General features: G+C 40.6%; 3 protein-coding genes across 3 annotated transcripts; 2 read left to right on the top strand and 1 right to left on the bottom strand.

Moving 5' to 3' along the window:
• The first annotated feature begins 349 nt into the window (after positions 1–349).
• LOC116733705 (uncharacterized) lies at positions 350–4,833 on the top strand. Its single transcript, XM_032584512.1, has 21 exons — positions 350–478; positions 563–639; positions 710–805; positions 891–1,015; positions 1,096–1,239; positions 1,310–1,369; positions 1,450–1,614; positions 1,681–1,777; positions 1,848–2,065; positions 2,135–2,291; positions 2,358–2,566; positions 2,643–2,760; positions 2,836–3,035; positions 3,109–3,223; positions 3,291–3,460; positions 3,525–3,616; positions 3,676–3,806; positions 3,895–4,084; positions 4,152–4,293; positions 4,565–4,679; positions 4,750–4,833. Exons 1-21 carry the CDS (start codon positions 459–461, stop codon positions 4,821–4,823), a joined length of 2,715 nt encoding a protein of 904 aa, XP_032440403.1. The 5' UTR covers positions 350–458; the 3' UTR covers positions 4,824–4,833.
• A 2,690-nt stretch (positions 4,834–7,523) lies between these two features.
• Positions 7,524–14,200, bottom strand: LOC116734596 (uncharacterized). Its single transcript, XM_032586085.1, has 20 exons — positions 14,025–14,200; positions 12,187–12,428; positions 11,985–12,106; positions 11,762–11,905; positions 11,571–11,663; positions 11,312–11,485; positions 11,002–11,104; positions 10,505–10,725; positions 10,205–10,361; positions 9,921–10,132; positions 9,740–9,854; positions 9,466–9,665; positions 9,280–9,394; positions 9,036–9,205; positions 8,876–8,970; positions 8,662–8,792; positions 8,393–8,582; positions 8,138–8,279; positions 7,962–8,058; positions 7,524–7,540 (listed from the first exon to the last, which is right to left on the bottom strand). Exons 1-20 carry the CDS (start codon positions 14,198–14,200, stop codon positions 7,524–7,526), a joined length of 2,916 nt encoding a protein of 971 aa, XP_032441976.1.
• Positions 13,916–18,042, top strand: LOC116733728 (potassium voltage-gated channel subfamily S member 3). The gene is made up of 2 exons (XM_032584534.1): positions 13,916–14,287; positions 15,974–18,042. The coding sequence occupies exon 2, from the start codon at positions 15,978–15,980 to the stop codon at positions 17,463–17,465; it is 1,488 nt and encodes a 495-aa protein (XP_032440425.1). The 5' UTR covers positions 13,916–14,287; positions 15,974–15,977; the 3' UTR covers positions 17,466–18,042.
• Positions 18,043–18,679: the final 637 nt, after the last annotated feature.

The following is an 18,679-nucleotide window of genomic DNA, read 5'->3' as shown; positions in this document are numbered from 1 at the left end:
ATTGTGATCAGACTTGCTTGTCTCTGGGGGGGAAGGCTGAAGGGCCTCAAACTCCAGTCCTCAAGGGCCGCAGTCCTGCAGTTTTTAGATGTGCCACAGGTACAAAACACTGGAATGAAATTGCTTAATTACCTCCTGCTTGTGTAGATCAGTTCTCCCAGCCTTGCTAATGACCTAATTATTATTTTCAGGTGTGGTGCAGAAGAGGCACATCTAAAAGTTGCAGGACTGCGGCCCTCGAGGACTGGAGTTTGAGACCCCTAGCTTAGGTGTAAGGAATTCCCACTAATTAGGTCACAGGTGTGGCTGTGACCAGCACCTGTAAAACAGCTGCTGGATCTTCAGAACACATTCAGCTCCTCTCCCTCAGAGCTGCTTTGTCCTTTGGGCTTGTTGTGCTTACAGTAAACCCACTCTGGCTGCAGTTGCTTTTTGTTTGGCTTCTGTTACATTGCTTCATGCAGCAACCCAAGAGACTGTAAGTATGTTTTTCCTTTGTTTTTTTTTTTTCCTCTTTAAATGTGTAGAATTGATTTTATCTTTGAAATTCCTTTAATTCCAGGTTTCTCTGGAACTTGATTGTGGCCCTTTTTGCCTTGGGTCAAGCATGGCCAAACATGATGATCAGTCCTCAGCCAAGTAAGCTTGACTTTCATCTGTTCAATCTCATGAGCTTTTTAACAAGTGGTTTAACTAGCCTTCTCAACAGGCAGTGGTTTAAAGGCAGACTGTGTTGGTAATCTGATGAGGCTGACCCTAGATGAGGCTCTTGCATTGGGGAATCAGCTTGAAGTAGAAGCACTCAGTAAGTTTCAAGTTTGGTAAGTTTTATCAGCTGCAGTGACTCTAGCCAAGGTGCAAGTTACTCCTATGCTGTCTCTGCCATCCAGATGGCACCCAGTACATCTTGTTGACACCCAGACTAGCTGCTCAGTGTGGCTACAGCATGGAGTCAGACCCCTGGGGCAACACTAGAATCTACACCTCTCTGCTAGGGTGCTTTGTTCAGAATAAGGTTTGTTTAAGTGCAGTGCAAAGATTCTAGCTTCAGCATAACTGGGCTTGGTGTAATATCATAACTCTCTGGGCGTTTAGGATGACATGATGGTCGGTGTTGGTCTGAAACTCAAAATCTACCGCCATAGTCCTTCTGATGTGGTTAGTCACGATGTGGCACAGACCTGCAGCTATACTCGCTGGGCCCCCCGAGAGATCCTTTGTGACAGGAACTACATGGAAGTGGGTCAAAATCTTTAAAATTACTTCACAGTTAATCTAGAGGATAGTTTGAAGTTATTTTGTCTTGTAGGTTTCAAGATACATGGCTCCCCATGCTGAAGAGGACTCCCAACTCAACACAATCCCTGGTGTAAGTATAAATGGCTGGCAAGATTTTCCTAAAGCCTAGCTTTCCAGCCAAAATGGTAACTTTTTTTTTTCTCTCCCCAGACCTCTGAAGACATGTCTGGAATCTGGAAGATGACATTTTTAACTCCTGAACCTATGTCAATGGTCTTGAAAGAAGCCCAACAAGCTGGTTACAGTGCCATGACTACAGCTACTCGTGTGGTTGTACGAAGTCCTTATAACACAGCTGAGACTTATTCAGAGGCTGTAAGTAGAGTTGAACTGTAAAACATTAGCTGCTTGAGCTGCAAGTGATACTAAATATAATCATAGGTTGCTGGAGTCCCCATGGAAGTATTGAAGGTGAGCATTTACCACAAGGCTCAGGATGGACTGAGTGTCTTCAACTTGGCAGCTGCTTGTCCCACAGGCAAGTCTCTAAATAATTAGGTTTTACATGACATTTGACTATCAATAGCCTGACTTATTGTTATGACTAGGTGGCCTCCTGTTCACTGAGGACCTAATCTCTTGGCATGTACCTCGCCGTGTGACTCCTTTGTTGGATGGAAGCATTAGACTTGTAGAAATGAACATGGGAATCAATGGACTGAGGTTGGATAAAGCTCAGATGGCTGCAAGGGGGTACTATCTGTATATTACAGATTTCTATATTATTGTAGAGATCCCAATTGGCTCACCTGACGGCTACTACAAGGTTGGTTGAGGGCTCTTAATAAATGTATATTGTAACTTTCTAATATTAAATCTGCATGTTCAATTGCAGAGCCATGCACCAGACTTCCAGTACCACATCACCTATACTATTGAGCCAATGCTGGAAGTTTTTTGGAGGGCAGACCAAACTCAACAAGACACAAGATATAAGATCTTGTTCCCCATTACAACCCCACCAATGCCTCGTCCTCCCTACACCGATGACCGTAAGTTTCACTAAAAAGAACCTGAAAGTGGTATGCTGCAAATTTTTAACATGTCTGGTCTTTCAGGTACTGTGCCAGAAATGAGGGAATTCAACCTTTATGTTGGAACATTCCTTCATGATGTGGAGCTGAGGAACATCACTTTTACTACTGGAGTCCTTACTGTAGAGGAGAGCAATGCCAGAGGGTTCACTGTTCAGCAGCATGTATTTGACAATGGAACATCAGTCTTCTCTATCAAAGTTCCTTTTGATACTGATGTCATCTTCAAGCATGTATGTTGGCTATTGCAGGTATTCTTGGCTTATTGGTCCACTTTTTTAGTTAATCCTAAACTCTTCTCCTCTAAAGAATCCAGAGGTCTTGGTGACTACCTACACCCTCAGTGTAGTCTTTGGCTTTGTCATTCTGCCTGAGGAAAGTTCACTTGCTCATGCAGTGGAATTGCAGGCATCTCTTCAGGATGTTGGTAAGACTTGTAAAACCTGCACACAAACTTTCCTCTGCTCTAAATGGAAAAACTAAATGACTTTACTACTTCCAGTGTTGCCCACACTCACTGGCACTTGTGACAAGGATCAGTTCTACATTCTAGTGAAATATGGCAGCCAAGGGACCAACTTCAACACAATGGTTGGTGGGTTGGACTTGACTCCAGAGTTGGCAGAGGCCTACAAGTTTAAAGGCAATGCTACACATGGCACCATTGAAGTGCCATATACAGCTACCAGCTCAGCTTTTGAGGTGAGACTGCAAATCTGAACTGTGTGGAGAGCAGAGACTAGGAACAGCAACACTTAATAGCTTCTCCCTCCAGTTGATCACAACAAATTCAATCCGAGCCAGACTGGATGTGCTTGTGTGGGACCCAATTACCAACTGGATTCTTTCTGACTTGTTCCTGGCCTGCTACTTCCCTTTGACGACCACCAGTAAGTACATGCATACAGCTACTAAACACTATTGCAGTGCATCTAAAACTTCCTCTTTTCCTTGAAGGGTGCTACCCCAATGGAACAATCAGTGCTTTGGCTGTGAAAGTGCAATCTGTGCCCAATCTTGACCCAAGCTGGCTCACTCTAAAAGACCAGTCCTGCACACCAGTCTCTAGCAATGATCGCTTTGCTCAGTTTATCTTCAGTGCTGACTCCTGTGGAACAACTAGGACAGTAAGTCAGTCAGTATTTAACTACCGTACTTGGATCAAGACTTAACTTATATATTTTTCTTTAGTTCTTCGACAACTACATGATGTACGAAAATGAGATTAGCCTGTACTACAACACTGAGAAGGGCCACACATCACCTGTTGACCCTGAATACAGGTAAGGCCAACTGACTTTTAATATGCTGTGGGATTTTTGCTGACTTCATCTTTCTGTAGGCAAACTGTCTCCTGCTACTATGTGGTAAATGCCACACAAACAATTGTCTTACATGCAAAGTCAAGACTATATGAGCCAAAGGCAGAGATCGGCTCTGGACAAATGACTGTCCAAATGAGGTTAGCAACAGGTGAGGATGCTTCATGATCTAAATATCATGACTACTTGCTGTTGGACTTCTAACAATATATTAAAAAAATGGACACACCCCTCTCTAGATTCTTCATATCAGGACTTCTATGAAGCTGAAGACTATCCAGTGGAGAAATATTTGAGGGAGCCACTGTACTTTGAAGTTGAGTTGGTGCAGTCAACTGATCCTCACTTGGCATTGATCTTGGATAACTGCTGGGCTACTCTCCAGAAAGAAAGGACCTCTCTCCCCAGCTGGGACATTATTGTAGCCAGGTAAAATAATCTTAAGCAACTTCAAATCCTTAAACTTGTGGTCAAGTAACTTTACTTTCTGCTCCAGTTGTGCATACTCTGGCGATGGCTATGCAACAGTCTTCAATACAGTCTCAGTGGATGACAGAGTTTCTGTCCCTTCCCGCTACAAACGCTTTTCAATGAAGATGTTTGCCTTCATTCAGGAAAAGCAGGTTCTGAAGCATGAGGTAAGTATCTAACTCAATGGTGCCCAAAGTCGGTCCTCAAGAGCCTGCAGCCTGCATGTTTTAATTTGCTTCGTGGTTTGATGGACCTGGATCAAATGACACATTAGAAGGCCTAAGATCCTTAACATGCTGAAAAGTTTGTTGCTGCCACCAAGGAGAGAACTAAAACATGTAGGATGCCAGCCCTCGAGGACCAACTTTGGGCACACTGGTTTAACTTGACTGTAGGATTAAAAATCTGACTAATGGAAAATAACACTCTAATTTACAGGTTTATGTCCACTGTGACTTGGTAATTTGTGACACAACCAGCCCTGCGGAGGGCATCTGTCAAGGCCAATGTGCTAATCTTGCTGTGAAGGGTACTTTAAAACAAATGAGAAGGGGTAAGTTTGTCTAGTTAAAATAACATGCTCTTAAAACAGCAACTTTATCCAATCCTGATGTCTATTGCAGGACAAAGAAGCACAACCTCAACCCACCAAAAGCAGATTTCCTCTGGACCTATTACCATGAACAGTTTTCAATAAATTCCAAAAAATAATCCTGCCTTTGACCATTTGATCTATTCTTGTGGTTAATCTTGGAAGCTTTTAATGGTTTAGCCACTAGATGGCGATTCTTCTATTAGACATTTAAATCTGGCACTTGTAAAAACTTGATGACCTGAAGAGCTCTCCAAACTAGATAAACAGAACTACTAAAATCTTCAGGCAAATGAGCCACATTTTATCCTGAGAACTAAATTGCCAAGGGTTAAACATCTCTAGCTAAACTTAAATCTTATTGGATCTCCAGGGAAAAACTACTAGTAGGCACTAGAGTAATTTTATTTTTTTTCTTTTCTCAAATATCAACCATTAGGTAAATATTTTGAGCATCAAGTTTTCTAGAAAAAAGTTACCAAACATTTTCTGGTCATCCAAACTGGAGTAAAAAGAATAAACTTTAAAAATGCAACTGCAGGTGAAATGTTTGACCTGAAAATTCCTTGAAACTCTTGTCCACAACCACTAAATGTACACAACTCATAAAAATGGCTCCAAATATTTTCTTATAAACAAGTGGGGAAACTGTAGCAGTTGTGTGGCTACTCCATGTACTGAGACTATTGGCCTCCATCCAAAGTTTAATTTCTGAGCAACAGGGCATGTTTCTTCCATCCCCTGTTGGATTAATGTGAAAGGACATTTTAAGCCACAAAATCCTACATTTATATTAATTTGCAAGTCACTGTCCTTTAGGAGAATTTAATTAATTTGAGAATTACACATGAATCTAAATGCAGGGAATCAAACTGATCTCATGGGATTCTCTAGAATTCCGGTTGGGTAACTGTTCAAATTCAGCCTGAGAAAACAATCCTCAAAATGAATTAAGGTTGGGACTTTTCCCAAATGGGTAAAATCTTGCAAAACTGTATGAATCAAATGAAGTTCATTTGCATACCATTCCAGTAGTAAGACGGTCCAATGTGCTTTACATAATAAAATTACAAAGTTTCACAGAAAACACCATAGTAAACTGAAACATTACATTTTGATGAGTGGCATGTACATCAAATATTCTGGTCAATGCTTCATTTATTGTGGTTCTAAAGAAACTCTAAACAGGTGGGTTTTCAATCTGGATTTAAAAAAACTCTGTCTCAGCAGTTTTCTAGAAGTTTGTTCCAGAGTTGTGGTGCTTGGAAGCTGAATGTTGGTTCTGGGAATCCAGACCAGAACCAGAAAATCTGATAGGCCTGGAAGGTTGATGCAACCAATCTTTAATGCATTGTGGTGATAAACCACTCAGTGACTCACAAACAGCAGTATTTTAATCTTTTTGGGTTAGTGGCAGTGTGTTCCTACACACTGCCACTACAAGACTCTTGGTATTGATGATACATTTTTAGACAAACTGATGGGAGAGAGAGGATGTAATTGACAGAAGGGGCAGCATTCTGGATCAGCTGTCTTTTTTTTAAATATTTTTTTTGGTGGACCAAAGACACTTTCAGTAATCAATACAACTAAAGAAATGCACGAGTGAGTTTCTCTAAATCGTGCTGAGAGATTAGTCCTAACCCTGGAAATGTTCAGGTGATTGGCAAACTTTGACCTGAATTTTTAAAGACAGTCCATTACTACACCCAGAATTCAGGCCTGATTGCTAGTTTCTAGCTGTAATAATTGAAGCTGTGTGCCAACTCTAGATTGTTTCTCTTTAGGTCCAAAGAACTTCAGTTTTGTGTCATGATTGTAGCAAATATTTGCAATCTAGATTTACTCCAGTTTATAAGCACAATATTTCACCCAGTCCATGCAAAACCACTGGAGTTGACGCAGCCAAACCTAAAAGCTGGAAATGATTCCTATTAAAGTGATTTAGAGCTGCAGCATATTTAAAGTTGCAGATTCAGTTCAGTCATTGCAGCCATTTACCAGAAAACTTTAACCCTTGTGTGATCTTTACATTCTGTTTACTCCCCTTGTCCTAAGGTTCAAAAATGACCTGCCCTACCAAATTGAACTTTAAATCCAAAATCTATTATGCATGATGAAACAATTTATCAATTTAACTCTGTTTAATTCATCTTTTGTCACAATACAAAATGTGTTTTTTTTTAAACCACAAACCAAGTATTGTAACAGTTTTCTTTTGCACAGTAAAGGTTTATTGTAATTATATAAATGTTGATTACTTTTACTGAGGGGAAAAAGGTCAACAATTTGGAACTTTTTTCAGCGGTTCATTCTTTTATATTTTTTTAGAAAATGAATTAGAAAATACCTTGCAACAATAAAATGTTGCTTAATTCTGAACTTTCAACACTGGCTGTTATGTTAATATTGAACAATTTCACCATCTTATGTTGAACAAATTGTTGAATATTCTGCAAAATTATGAGAACACAACATCTTCAGGAGATGTTCATCTGCTGAACATCCTCAGTTCAACATAAGGTGTTGAACTTGAGATGTTATGTTGAACATAAGACATTTAACAAAATGTTCATCTTGGGATCTTCAACATCTTCATGCTATAATGATTTTCTTCACTGTATGAAGCCTCTCCTACATTGAACATATTCAACACAACATGTTCTACATAAGATGTTCATCTTATGAAACCATGAAAACCTAGGTGTCAACATCTCAGCCACTGACTGATTCAGTCTGAGAAGCAAGTATAACTGGATATACCTTTAGATACAAGTTTTACAAGATCTTTCCTAATAAACTAGTCTAAACCATGATCAAACCTACAGCACCAGTAACATTAAAGGCATAGTTAGTTAAAAAAGAAATTCTCAGCTTTACAGTCAAGTTTGTGATTAAATTCAACTTCACCATCTCTGCTTAAAACCCATCAGGTGCCATGTCTTCTAAAGTAACTTGTTAGGCTAAACGGTAGTGTTATTCACAAAAAGAAAGCAAATATTGAGACTAGCTTGAAGCTTAACCTGTGGTAGATTAAAAAGTCCAAAACCAGTTTCAATTTTAAGTGTTTATTTTTAAAGATTCAATCTTATTGGGCCAAGAGACACATATTCAAAGCCATAGACCTGTGAAACATTACGTTTTTGACCTGTGAAAAGGAGACGTGGTAAGATTAATCTTTCCTCAAACAGATTAAGTCTCCAGAGTGCTGTAGCACACCAACGCTGAAATCGTCCATCTCACCTTTTGTTGTCTGCTTTGGGTTTGAACATTGGCCTCCACAAATGCCACCAAGGGGATTTTTGGAGTCACAGATCACAATGTCGCAATGCACAAAAAGCTGCAAGATTAAGATGTCATTTGGCTATATGTTTCAAATGTAACGAGATTTATACACCCAACCCAGTTTCGTAAGCTACCTTGGTACTCATGTCATCTTTGTCATCAGCAAAGGCAAACGTCTGGATCTCAAACCGTTTGAAGTGGGAGGGATACCCAACCCTGGCATCAGTCCAAACAGGATGAAAGACTACCTGGTAAGGGTCAGCTGGGTTTGGACAGCTGCAGAAGGTGTCAAGTTAGTTTTGAATGAATCTTAAAGAGACTAGTCTAGATATTTCATTTTGCAACAGCTTCACCTTGACAAACTATGTCAAGTGTAACTGTAAAAATACCCATTAATTATCAGATCCCATCTGGGTTGGGATGTTCTGTCTTTGCCTTGTGTTGCCCAGCAGTTTTCCAACTCAAGTGAAATCAGAGGATTAGTAGATTTCAGCAGCTCCACCTCAAAGTACAGTGGCTGTTGTAGATATTTTGCTAAGGGATACTCTTCATAGTTTTGAAATGCACTGTAGGAGTCATCTAAGAGATTAAGATGACATTTAGTCACTTAAATCAGTTGCCTTCTCAAATCTGAGGTTGAGTTTTAGTCAATCCTTACCCAAAGCAAGCCTCATTACAACTTGCAACTGGCCTTTAGAGTTTTCAGCATAAGGTTCACTCCTGCGAAGTCTTGTGTTGAAGGCCACAGTCTGGCTTGTGTTGATGTCATAGAAACAGGAAATCTTTAAACTGAGAATTTAAAGCAAAGTTAATACAATTCTCCACCCTTCAAGTTGTCAATCAGTTCTTAAGAGTTTAAAGCTCAGTCTTACTGATACTCTGGTTCCTCTGATGTTGGACTCTTTTTCATTAGAAGTTCATCTGGCAGTGAGATCTCATTCTCATAGAGCATGGCATTTGTCATGAACTGAAAAAAGTTACAAGTTCAGCTGTGTTAGAAAGACACCATGTAATCATTGAGTGCCAGTGTACCTTCCTTGTTGTACCACATGAATTCACTGTGAAGACAAAGAAAGCATAGCGGTCATCACTGTGGACAGGGCCACAGGAAGGATCCTCAAGGGTGAGCTGGCTGGGGTTCAGCAAGGGCACCGATTCCAGTTTTAAAGCCAGAGCAGTCATTGTGCCATTTGGAAAACATTCTAGAAGAGAACATGTTTACCGTCAGTTTTTAACAAGGTTACCAAATGTTAAGGTGGTTATAAAGGTAACTTACCTGTGAGTGTTGAAGGAAAATTGCAAGCTACAGATAATTCTTGAATTTGAGAATTAGTCTCTGGATTACTCAAAACTATATCAAGCCTGCTCCTAGTGGATGAAGCTTCAATGGCCTGAAAGGAGGAATTTTGCTTGAAATTAGACAGTTTGTCCCTTTAAAGATTAAAAACCTTCAGAGTCATACCTCCACTGCAACATCAGAAGCTGAAAATGGCACAACAAAACTGAAGTGTGTCCCGTTCTCCATAGAGTCATAATGCTGAGCCAAACTGGGGGTCATGTAGCGCTTCCCCACCATGGTCTGAAAATTGTAGCCTGGGCTTCCATATTTTACAAGGACATAGAAGTTATGGTTATCACAGCCACCAGAGACAGAGGGCGGGACTGTCAAAAAACAAAAAATTTATGAGTATTCAAATAGTGAAATTTGAATTATTCAAGTCTTTATAAATGCAGACCAATATCCTGGACGACAGCTTCCAAGTAGGCTTTGTGAGAGAATGAGACAAGCTGATCCAGGATCAGCAGACCAAAGGTCAGGTGAAGGGAGTAGACTGTGACTCCCTCTCCAGTCTGATCAAGAGACAATATTAGAAGACATGCCAAACAAGACATTTCTCCTCTATCTAAAATGTTTACCTGTTGCAAGACTGCAGGGTCTGCAAAGGGCACCTGGAGGGTAAAAACCTTCAAGCTGGTGTTAGGAGACATGTGTTCCAAGATGTTAAAGCCTCGGGCACTGCAGTCTGGCATGGTTAGAACTTCAGCAGTGAAGGTAATGTTCATTAGAGCCACATCAGCAGCAAAATGTCCAAGCGTCATCCTGAACATCTTCTCCCCTGGAACTGTATCTGCAGGAAGATGAAGGCATGAGACAAGCTTGCAAACAAAACGGTCAAAGAAATACATAGCCAGTTACTCACCGTCAATAAGTTCTAAGGGTTGTGGTAGCAAATGTGTTGTGATATGAAAAAAGACTTTGTATCTCGTTTGTTCATGAGTGGCATCTTCTGTCCAAAGCAGCTCAAGCATTGGCTCAATCATATAAGAGACGTAGTACAGATCACCTTGAATGTGGCTCTGCAGGAGTGTTTCAGTTCATGCAAAGGCCAAGAAAGACAGGTTAGCCAGCGTTGCCTATCGGAGTACATTTTGCAAGCCTAAAGATATTTGAAACTTGCCAACAGCATGCTTCACAGATTAAATGTCATAAGCCAGGTTACCTCGTAGTAGCCACCAACACCCCCAATGGGAAGTTCAGTGACAATGTAGAAGTCATTGAGTGCTACAGAGTATTCTCGGGCCTGCATCTCCACAGCGTCAAGCCTTTGACCATTTATGCCAAAGTGCACCTCCAACAGATTAAACTGTCCAGAAGAAGTCATTGGGTCCATCTGCCAGGGCAGGTACCAGGTGATTGTGCTTTGAGTAAAGAAGACACTACCTGCAAGTTAGGCACAAGACCGATTAAGAGCATAAACAGATAACAGTTTTAATTTTGGGATGTACAAAGCTGTGCTCAAGTCTTTGCCTTGTGAGCAGAAGCTGGTCATTTACTGCCAGGTTCTGCAATTACGTTTGCCATCATTTGAGTCTTTGGAAGTGTATGCAAAGAATGTAGCTCCACAGCATAGATATTGAAGCCATAAGGAAGCCTCTTAACACTGCCAAATGTCAAGACTCCTTAGACAAAGCAAATGGTTCTTGAAAGTGTGCTTACCCTCTTGGATTGGACAAGCAGCTGCAGCATCAATTTGTGTTGCAAGCCACTTCTTTTCAAAGATCGTTGAAGTTTTGAAAATTCTCATGGGAACCCCCATTATCTGGACGTCAAAAATATAGAAATTTAATGAGTGACAAGCAAATATGAACCACATCATGGAACAAGAGTACAATTATTGCACACAAGTCAAGATGTGCCAACTGAATCTTTGACAATGAGAAGCCTTAGTCATTTACTTCATATCTCCTGACCTACTGTGAACAAGTCAGATTAAGCAGTTCTCAGGCAACAATTGCCTTTTACTCACTGTCTGCATGAAAGTTTCTGGTGCAATCATTGGACTTCTCAAAACCAGCCTTGTAGGAGTATTTCCAATGCCATATCCACGTTGCTGTGCAGCAAGCAAACTCATAGGTTTCTCTCCCTCTGGTGTGAAAAACACAACGGTTGTAGCTTTGAATCCTGCATCCATAGACCGTTTCTGCATATCAGATACAAGAGGGCAACTTTTATTCAGGCATCCAGAAGTTAACCCCACTCAAAGTCAGGCAATCTCTAGAGTTCACCTCTGCAGCTCGACGAGGGTTTGAAGGCTTTGAGCCGTGGATAGGATGTCCAGGCAGAGGAAAGTCTTCCGGAGTTGCACGGTTTACTGACACCTAGAGGGGGTAAAAAAACAAAACAAAAAAAAACCCATGCCATTAGCTGTGAGGAACAACAGTTATTCAGATCAGTACCTAGATTTCAGTTCACTCACTTCCATGTAGTTATAGTCACAGATTACTTCTCTGGAGGCCCAGATATCATACTGGCAGGTTTCAGCCACCTGATACACCTCTTCTTGAGAAAACTGATTCCCTTGAAGGCGAAGTTGTAGTGCAGTTGTGAACAGTTCATCATCCTGCAAAAAAATAAGTGTCTCATCAGGTAAAGAGGCTTAAGGAAGTATTTTTTATTGGTGAAAGCTTTAGTCTTGTTACCACATTTTGAGCAAAACAGTTTTGGAGGGAGATATAAATTAAGGCATTCCCAAATGAGTCACTCTTCATGCTGAAGCCACACTGCGCCGCAATACTCGGTGTAACAACAATTGCCGTGTTATCTAGGATAAGAAAATTTACACATTTTCAGTTTTGGGTGTAAAAGCTTGATTTACAAGAGCCAAAACAAGCAGAAGCTTACTAATGATAACAGCAACATCCAAAAGGCTTCCTCCAAGTGGCCCAACATCCACACGCATAATATTCCCCAAGCATTTTGCTCTGATATCTGCATTTAAAGAAGAAAAAGAGCTACATATGCAAGAAAAACCTGCAGAGTTGGCAAATCTCTGAAAATACACCACTTCAAGACAGATAGCCTTACTTATAGGGGGCTTCTGTTGAGCCTCTATGTTTGCAGCCACTAGCAAGAGAAAAATCCGCCTGGGAATAAGAATTAAAAACATGAAACACCAAATCAGGAACAGGAGTCAAGTTTGATTCAATGAAAAACCATCACACCTCAATAAAAGAAAATGCTCCATTGTACAGTCTGTGGGAGACTGGTAACCTCAGAGTTCCTATGTTTGCCACTTCTTATAAAGCTTGTCAAGAGAAAGGAACCCTGCAGGTCAACCCTTTGGATGTCTAGGGAGAGTGTCCCTGTCCCTCGAACACAGCCACTCACAGGTGGATCCAATTACAGCCTTTTGGAGATAATTGTGTGGACAGCCTGAACTAATGTTGATTTCCTGCCAACTGGTTTCTGCGTTTTGTCTTGATCTATAAGATGTACGAAATGCTGCCAAGAAAAAGACTATGCATATAAAACAAGCAAGTAGTTTGAAAGAAATTGAATTGGAAATAAAAATGCTTAGATATTTGTAGCTCATCAGATTATTAAAAATACTAAAAAAGGTTTTTATTTTATTTAAAACTCTGAATCTTTGGGTTTCTAATTTTACATTTTATGCAATAAATCCATTTCTTTGGCTCAGTATGAGCAAATAAAAAACAGATTTGCTCACCTGGAAACTGAAAATGATTGCTATTTGGCAATATGTTTTTTGCCAAATAGCTAATGATTAGTCAGACTGAAGGATGAGTGTCTATGGAGTTCTTGCCAGTTTTAGGCGTAATGATTGATTGACTTGATCTGGAATTTGACTGGGTCATGCAAGCAAAAAGAGTTCGTTTTGATCTAAATCATTCCGGTGTAGCTGTACTCGTCGTGAACCTCCACCCCAGTCTCAAATCCTCTGCATCATTTGACAAATTTTATTTTTAGGATAAACCTTAATTTAGTCCAGAACATCATTCACCATTAACTCTGGGCAGCTTATCCTGTTACCACTAAAGAAAAGCAACCTGGAACTTGATGCTGCCACAACCATGGGGATAATATTTTTAGGGTCATGTGGAGTGTTAGTTTTGAATTGTGCATGCAGGCCAAATTTTCTTATTTTGGTTTCATATCATCAGATCACTATCTTCTGTTTTCTTATTAAGCTACTTCTAGTTGACTTTAATTCAATGACATCAACATAAAAGGTGGCTGAATGTGTATGCCACACTTTTGAGATTTTTACATACATATATAATCAAAGTTTTTGGTTGTGGGAAAAATGTTTTCAAATGTGAATGTTTCTGGAAGTCACTTTAAAGCTATTCTTTCTCAGGGAGTGTGCTGTAATTCCTTTTTGCTGCCAAACAGAGTCTGAAGGTTTTGCTTGGCGGTCAGCCTGACAGCAGTACCTTCTCAGAGAGGATTAAAATCTCTGATGTTACTACTTCACTGTGTTCTTCATGCACAAGCTGATGTCAGCTCCTTTAAGTTACAGAGCATTCAAGCAAAAGCCAAGACACATTTTTAAACAATAAAACATGAAGGGGTTGCAAGTGCAGTCTTATCAGATGGAATAAAATGTACTGTTATGATCAAAAACGGTAGTAAAATACTGCAGCAGTCAATATTCAGGAACATCAAAAGCCTATTGGTAATAAAGAAGCCACAAAGATTGTTCGGTTCTGCATCTCTACATCTTTGCAGGCTCTTTCTCTCCTCCCATGTCCTCTTGCTCCTCCCTGTTCCCTGTAAAAGGCAACAAACTGCTGCCGCTTGGCTGTCCCAGCTCCAGCTCCTCTTGTCCCGTCCGTGAGGCTGCGGCATGCACTGCCCAGCTGCTTCTCCTCATGTTGCTCCTCTCACCCCACATCGTCTTGATGGCAGCATCTCAGTGGAACATGGGAGCAAAACCAGTTGCATAAAAGTTATTTAATGGAAAGAAAGGCTCAAACTACAGGTAGGGTTTATGTTTTTGTTTTGTATTTAGTTCAAGTGAAAAGTGTTGGAAAACCTGTTAAATTTTATATATATATATTTTAGCAAAAGCTTATCATGGATAGAAGCAGGATGAACCGTTGGAGGATAGTATTTAATGTAAAAATATAGAAAAGTGATTAATTTTAACCTGTTGCCTGAGATTGTTTTATTTCCCTTGTCTCATTATAATCCAGTAATCCAGTAAAGAAACATCCTGTCAAATTTCTTTTTTTTTTTTAGTTTAAATGTTTCAATCATAAAACATATTTTATCATCAGTCCAAGAAAAGCTGATTAATACAAAGGTAATAAATTCACTTCTTAGGGTAAAGAAGCTACCAAACCTGACCTGGCCCCTATGTGAACATGTAATTGCCACTTAAACCTAAAGCTGTGGCAATAACTGTCATTAAATTGTCAATGAGTGTCTAACAGAACAGGTTTAATTAAGCTACTTTGTAAGATTTTTGAGCATTAATACCCTTTTTAGGGTCCTGCAGAAGTGTCTTAATTTGACTTAAGTCTAGATTTTAGCTTTCTTAGTTACTTTAAGTCAGCTATTTAGCGAAATAATTTCTAGAGTGTCATGGATTATTATTGTGCTGCATAATCCAAGTGGTCTTAAACTGAGCACTGCCGCAGACAATCACATCACCGCCAATAAGTTTGACTTTTTGTGATGTTCATTCTCTGAAATACTATTAGTTTGATGTCAAATGTAACGGGATGACCTTTTTTTTCTTTTATCACATAACAGAATATTTTAATAAATGTCTTTGGGATTATCAAATTGCTTTTTGGCAAATGTGGAGTGGGACGATTTGTTCTTTTTAGACAGTGTAGGGTTTTGCCATGGCTCTCTCCAATGCATGCATTTGTCTCAATTTTCTTTCTTATTGATGAATCATGAACCCTGAGCTGTGTTTAAAAAAAGACCTGTGGTGCTTTGGACATATTTCTGTGTTGTTTTGTGATTTTCTGAATGAGTCACTAATGCCCCCTTGGAGTAATTTTGCTGACCAAATTGGCCAATTTCTCCATTTGAGAACAATGGCTCTTAATGTGGTTCCCTTCAGACCAGAAGTTCCCTTCAGAGTGATTGATAATCAATAACTTTGTTTCAGCTCTTTTCTTGACTTTTAGCTTATTTCTTTTTGTCAGACAGGTTCTGTTTAGGGATGTATTGGTTCTATAGGTCTGGCAGAAATCATGCCTGGGTGTGTCGAATGAAACCAAATACTGTGGTTAACAAGATGGAAAGTAATATTTTCACAAAGGAGCCAGGTTTGTTTGGATCACATGTGTCAAACTCAAGACCAAGGGGCCAAATCTGGTCTACCATAGTTTTTTATATGGCCCTCTAAACTCTAGGGAATCTTCAAAAAACAGTTGCATGCTTTAATATTATTTTATCAATAAAATCAAACCAGTTTTTTTCTGGCAGAACCACATTCATAATCTTGATATGGCCCAAAATGAAAATGAGTTTAATACCCTTGGAGGATTCTATTCCCCTAAATATATGTATAGCATTATTATTTTAAATCTTCTGAAATTATGTTTTCCTGATACTAAGATGAGATGACAAACAGCAGAAATGTCTAACAGGGCAAATACTTTTACCACTTCCGAGTTTACCTGCAAATACATTTCTCATGATGTTTTAGGACCATGGGGTATGGCCAAATCCTCCACCAACATGGAAAAGAGGAGGACCAGGTCAACCTCAACGTGGGAGGGGTATGCCACAAAGTGGACCCGGACATGTTGCTCCGCTTCCCTCAGACACGCCTGGCACGTCTGCTACGCTGCCCGAGTGAGGCCGCCATCTTGGAGCTATGCGATGACTACAGCCCAACAGAGAGGGAGTATTACTTCGACAGGAATCCTCGCGTTTTCCTCTGTGTGCTCAACTTCTATCACACGGGTCGCATCCACATGATGGAGGAGTTCTGCATTTTTTCCTTCAGTCAGGAAATTGAGTACTGGGGCATCCATGAGGTGCACCTCAGCCCCTGCTGCGACACCTGGTACCATGAGAGAAAGGAGTACATCGAGGACAAAGACTGGGACATCCAGAGTGAAGAACAGGAGCCGAGCTTCGATTCCTCCTTTGAAGAACTCTCCGCTCTTGACAAGGACCTGGCTAAGTTCAAAGGGGCATGGTGTGGAGAAGTGAGGAGCTACATCTGGCTCAGACTGGAGGATCCCGCTCACTCCAAAGCTTCAAAGATTATTGCCATTGCCTCCCTCAGCGTGGTATTGACCTCTATCATTGCCATGTGCGTCCACAGCATGCCTGAGTTTCAGCAGGTGGACGATAATGACCGTCCCATTGAGGACCCTGTCCTCACCATCCTTGAAGAGATTTGCATTGCCTGCTTTTCCACAGAGTTCTTCATCAGGTTCGTTGTTGCTCCATCCAGAAGGAAGTTCCTTGGAAACCCTCTGAACATCATCGATGTTGCTTCCATTTTGCCGTTTTACTTCACTTTAGCTCTGGAGAAATCTGACGAAGAGGAGAGCGAAGACCTGGAAAATGTGGGGCGGGTAGTCCAGGTTCTTCGACTCATGAGGGTTCTCAGAATCCTCAAACTGGCCCGCCACTCCATCGGACTGCGAGCTCTGGGTGCAACCGTCCGCCACAGCTACCAAGAGGTGGGTCTGCTCATTCTCTTCCTCTCAGTGGGAATCTCAGTGTTTTCTGCCCTCATCTACTTTGCGGAGAAGGAGGAGAAGCACACGGATTTGGGGACCATCCCTTCAGGTTGGTGGTGGGCCATGATCACAATGACTACAGTGGGTTATGGTGACACATGTCCTGTGACGGCAGCAGGGAAGGTGGTGGCCACCTTATGCATCATCTGTGGCCTGTTGGTGGTGGCTCTGCCCATCACTGTGATCTTTAATAAGTTTTCAAAGTACTACCAGAGGAACAAAGCCATGGATGTACGATGTATCACCAAGCCTGAAAGACAAGACCCTGAACTCCCGCATTATAATATCAAAGAGCTGTTCACAGGTAGTGTGTACCCCTTCATTGGAAGCCTTGCATTCAGAAACAGTGGGAGCAGCAGAGAGGACGACACTGATGCCTCCAGCTTCCAGGACATTGAGATGTGTGATAATGACAGTTGTGAAAATGGGCCAGCAAAATGAGATTCCTGCCATTTCACAGAGCATCACTCCCTTTATGACAGCAAGTCACTCTGTGCCTCTGGGGACAGTACCATCACTTACCTTACCGTCTTCCTTCTTCATGAGGTTCGACAGAGAAATATGTTGGGTCACAACTTTTTTGTTCCGTGTCTGTATGTGTGCCTGTAAAATACACTGTGTCACTAAAACTAGAAAATCTAAAGGGAATTATCTGCGTCCTCCTCAGAGGTTTGAAAGCCCATTTTCTGCTCGAGAAAACTGCAATGATGCATGTAGGAGCCCATAATGTTAATGTTTTTCAAAGTAATGTTGTTTATTGATTTCCTCTGCTTGCTGAAAGTTCAGACAGAGACTTTGCCAGATGCGAGAGCCCCGAGTGAGAGCAGCACAGTTTGCAGTTTGCATGGCCCGAATTGAAAGGCATTTTTGGAACGCAAAATATTACAATGTTTGTATGAAAAAGTAAAATAAAGCTGATTGGGAGAAAACGCACATCTCTCTCAGAGCACTGTTAAAGCACAGGTTGTTATTTTGCTCCTGTGAGCATGAAATAAAACTTTATTCTTATCTGGATTCAGATTTTTACCTTCATTTGTTTTCTCTCAGACAAAAACTATGCTCTCAAATCTAAGTAAAAGTATTCCATTTAACTGACAAAATGCAATTAAAATGCACATGCAGCTCCATTTATCTGCTCACCCTTCTCTGCTCTTCAGAGTATTGATCTCCTGTCCTCTGTTGTAATTTCCACTTGGATGATCTGCTGCACCACAAAAGGAAATTTACAAAACTCTGGTCTCTGCAGGGGCTTCAGTGCAGTCATGCAGTTGATTTCAAGCATCTTCTGACACAGCAAGATGTTACCTGAAGCCTTTATTTTCTGTCTGAAATGAAAGTTCAATTGGTTTCCTTTTTATTGCTACAAAGCGATGCGTAAATAACATAAAAACTGTAAAAGGAAACGATCATAAATGTCCGTTATATGCAGCTGGCTTCTTGCACACTGTTTTTCATACTGATACTGACATAAACAGATAAATCCAATTACTCTCAGGTTATTCATTGAGTTTAGTAAATGAGTTTCGATCCTTGGTGTTTCTATCAGATGTGCATCATTTTGTAGATTAGCATATTGCTTGAGTCGCATTTTGAGTTCAGTTTTCTTAGCTTGACTTTAGTCATATTGACAGACAAAAAAAACCCACATACTTTTT

The sequence above is a fragment of the Xiphophorus hellerii genome, chromosome 15 (assembly GCF_003331165.1).
Source record: "Xiphophorus hellerii strain 12219 chromosome 15, Xiphophorus_hellerii-4.1, whole genome shotgun sequence".
In the NCBI taxonomy this organism is placed as follows: Eukaryota; Metazoa; Chordata; class Actinopteri; order Cyprinodontiformes; family Poeciliidae; genus Xiphophorus; species Xiphophorus hellerii.
This window is presented reverse-complemented; position numbering and strand designations above follow the sequence as displayed.

Bases quoted from the DNA above. Each gene is read 5' to 3' on its own strand.
- LOC116733705 (XM_032584512.1), top strand. From the start codon at position 459: ATGCAGCAACCCAAGAGACT. The intron at 3,461-3,524 runs GTAAGTCAGTCA...ATTTTTCTTTAG, and splicing joins CCTGTGGAACAACTAGGACA to TTCTTCGACAACTACATGAT. The intron at 4,085-4,151 runs GTAAAATAATCT...TTTCTGCTCCAG, and splicing joins TGGGACATTATTGTAGCCAG to TTGTGCATACTCTGGCGATG.
- LOC116734596 (XM_032586085.1), bottom strand. From the start codon at position 14,200: ATGTGGGGTGAGAGGAGCAACATGAGGAGAAGCAGCTGGGCAGTGCAT. The intron at 9,855-9,920 runs GTAAACATTTTA...TCTCTTGATCAG, and splicing joins ACCCTGCAGTCTTGCAACAG to ACTGGAGAGGGAGTCACAGT. The intron at 8,280-8,392 runs GTATTTTTACAG...CACCTTCTGCAG, and splicing joins TGGGATCTGATAATTAATGG to CTGTCCAAACCCAGCTGACC.
- LOC116733728 (XM_032584534.1), top strand. From the start codon at position 15,978: ATGGGGTATGGCCAAATCCTCCACCAACATGGAAAAGAGGAGGACCAG.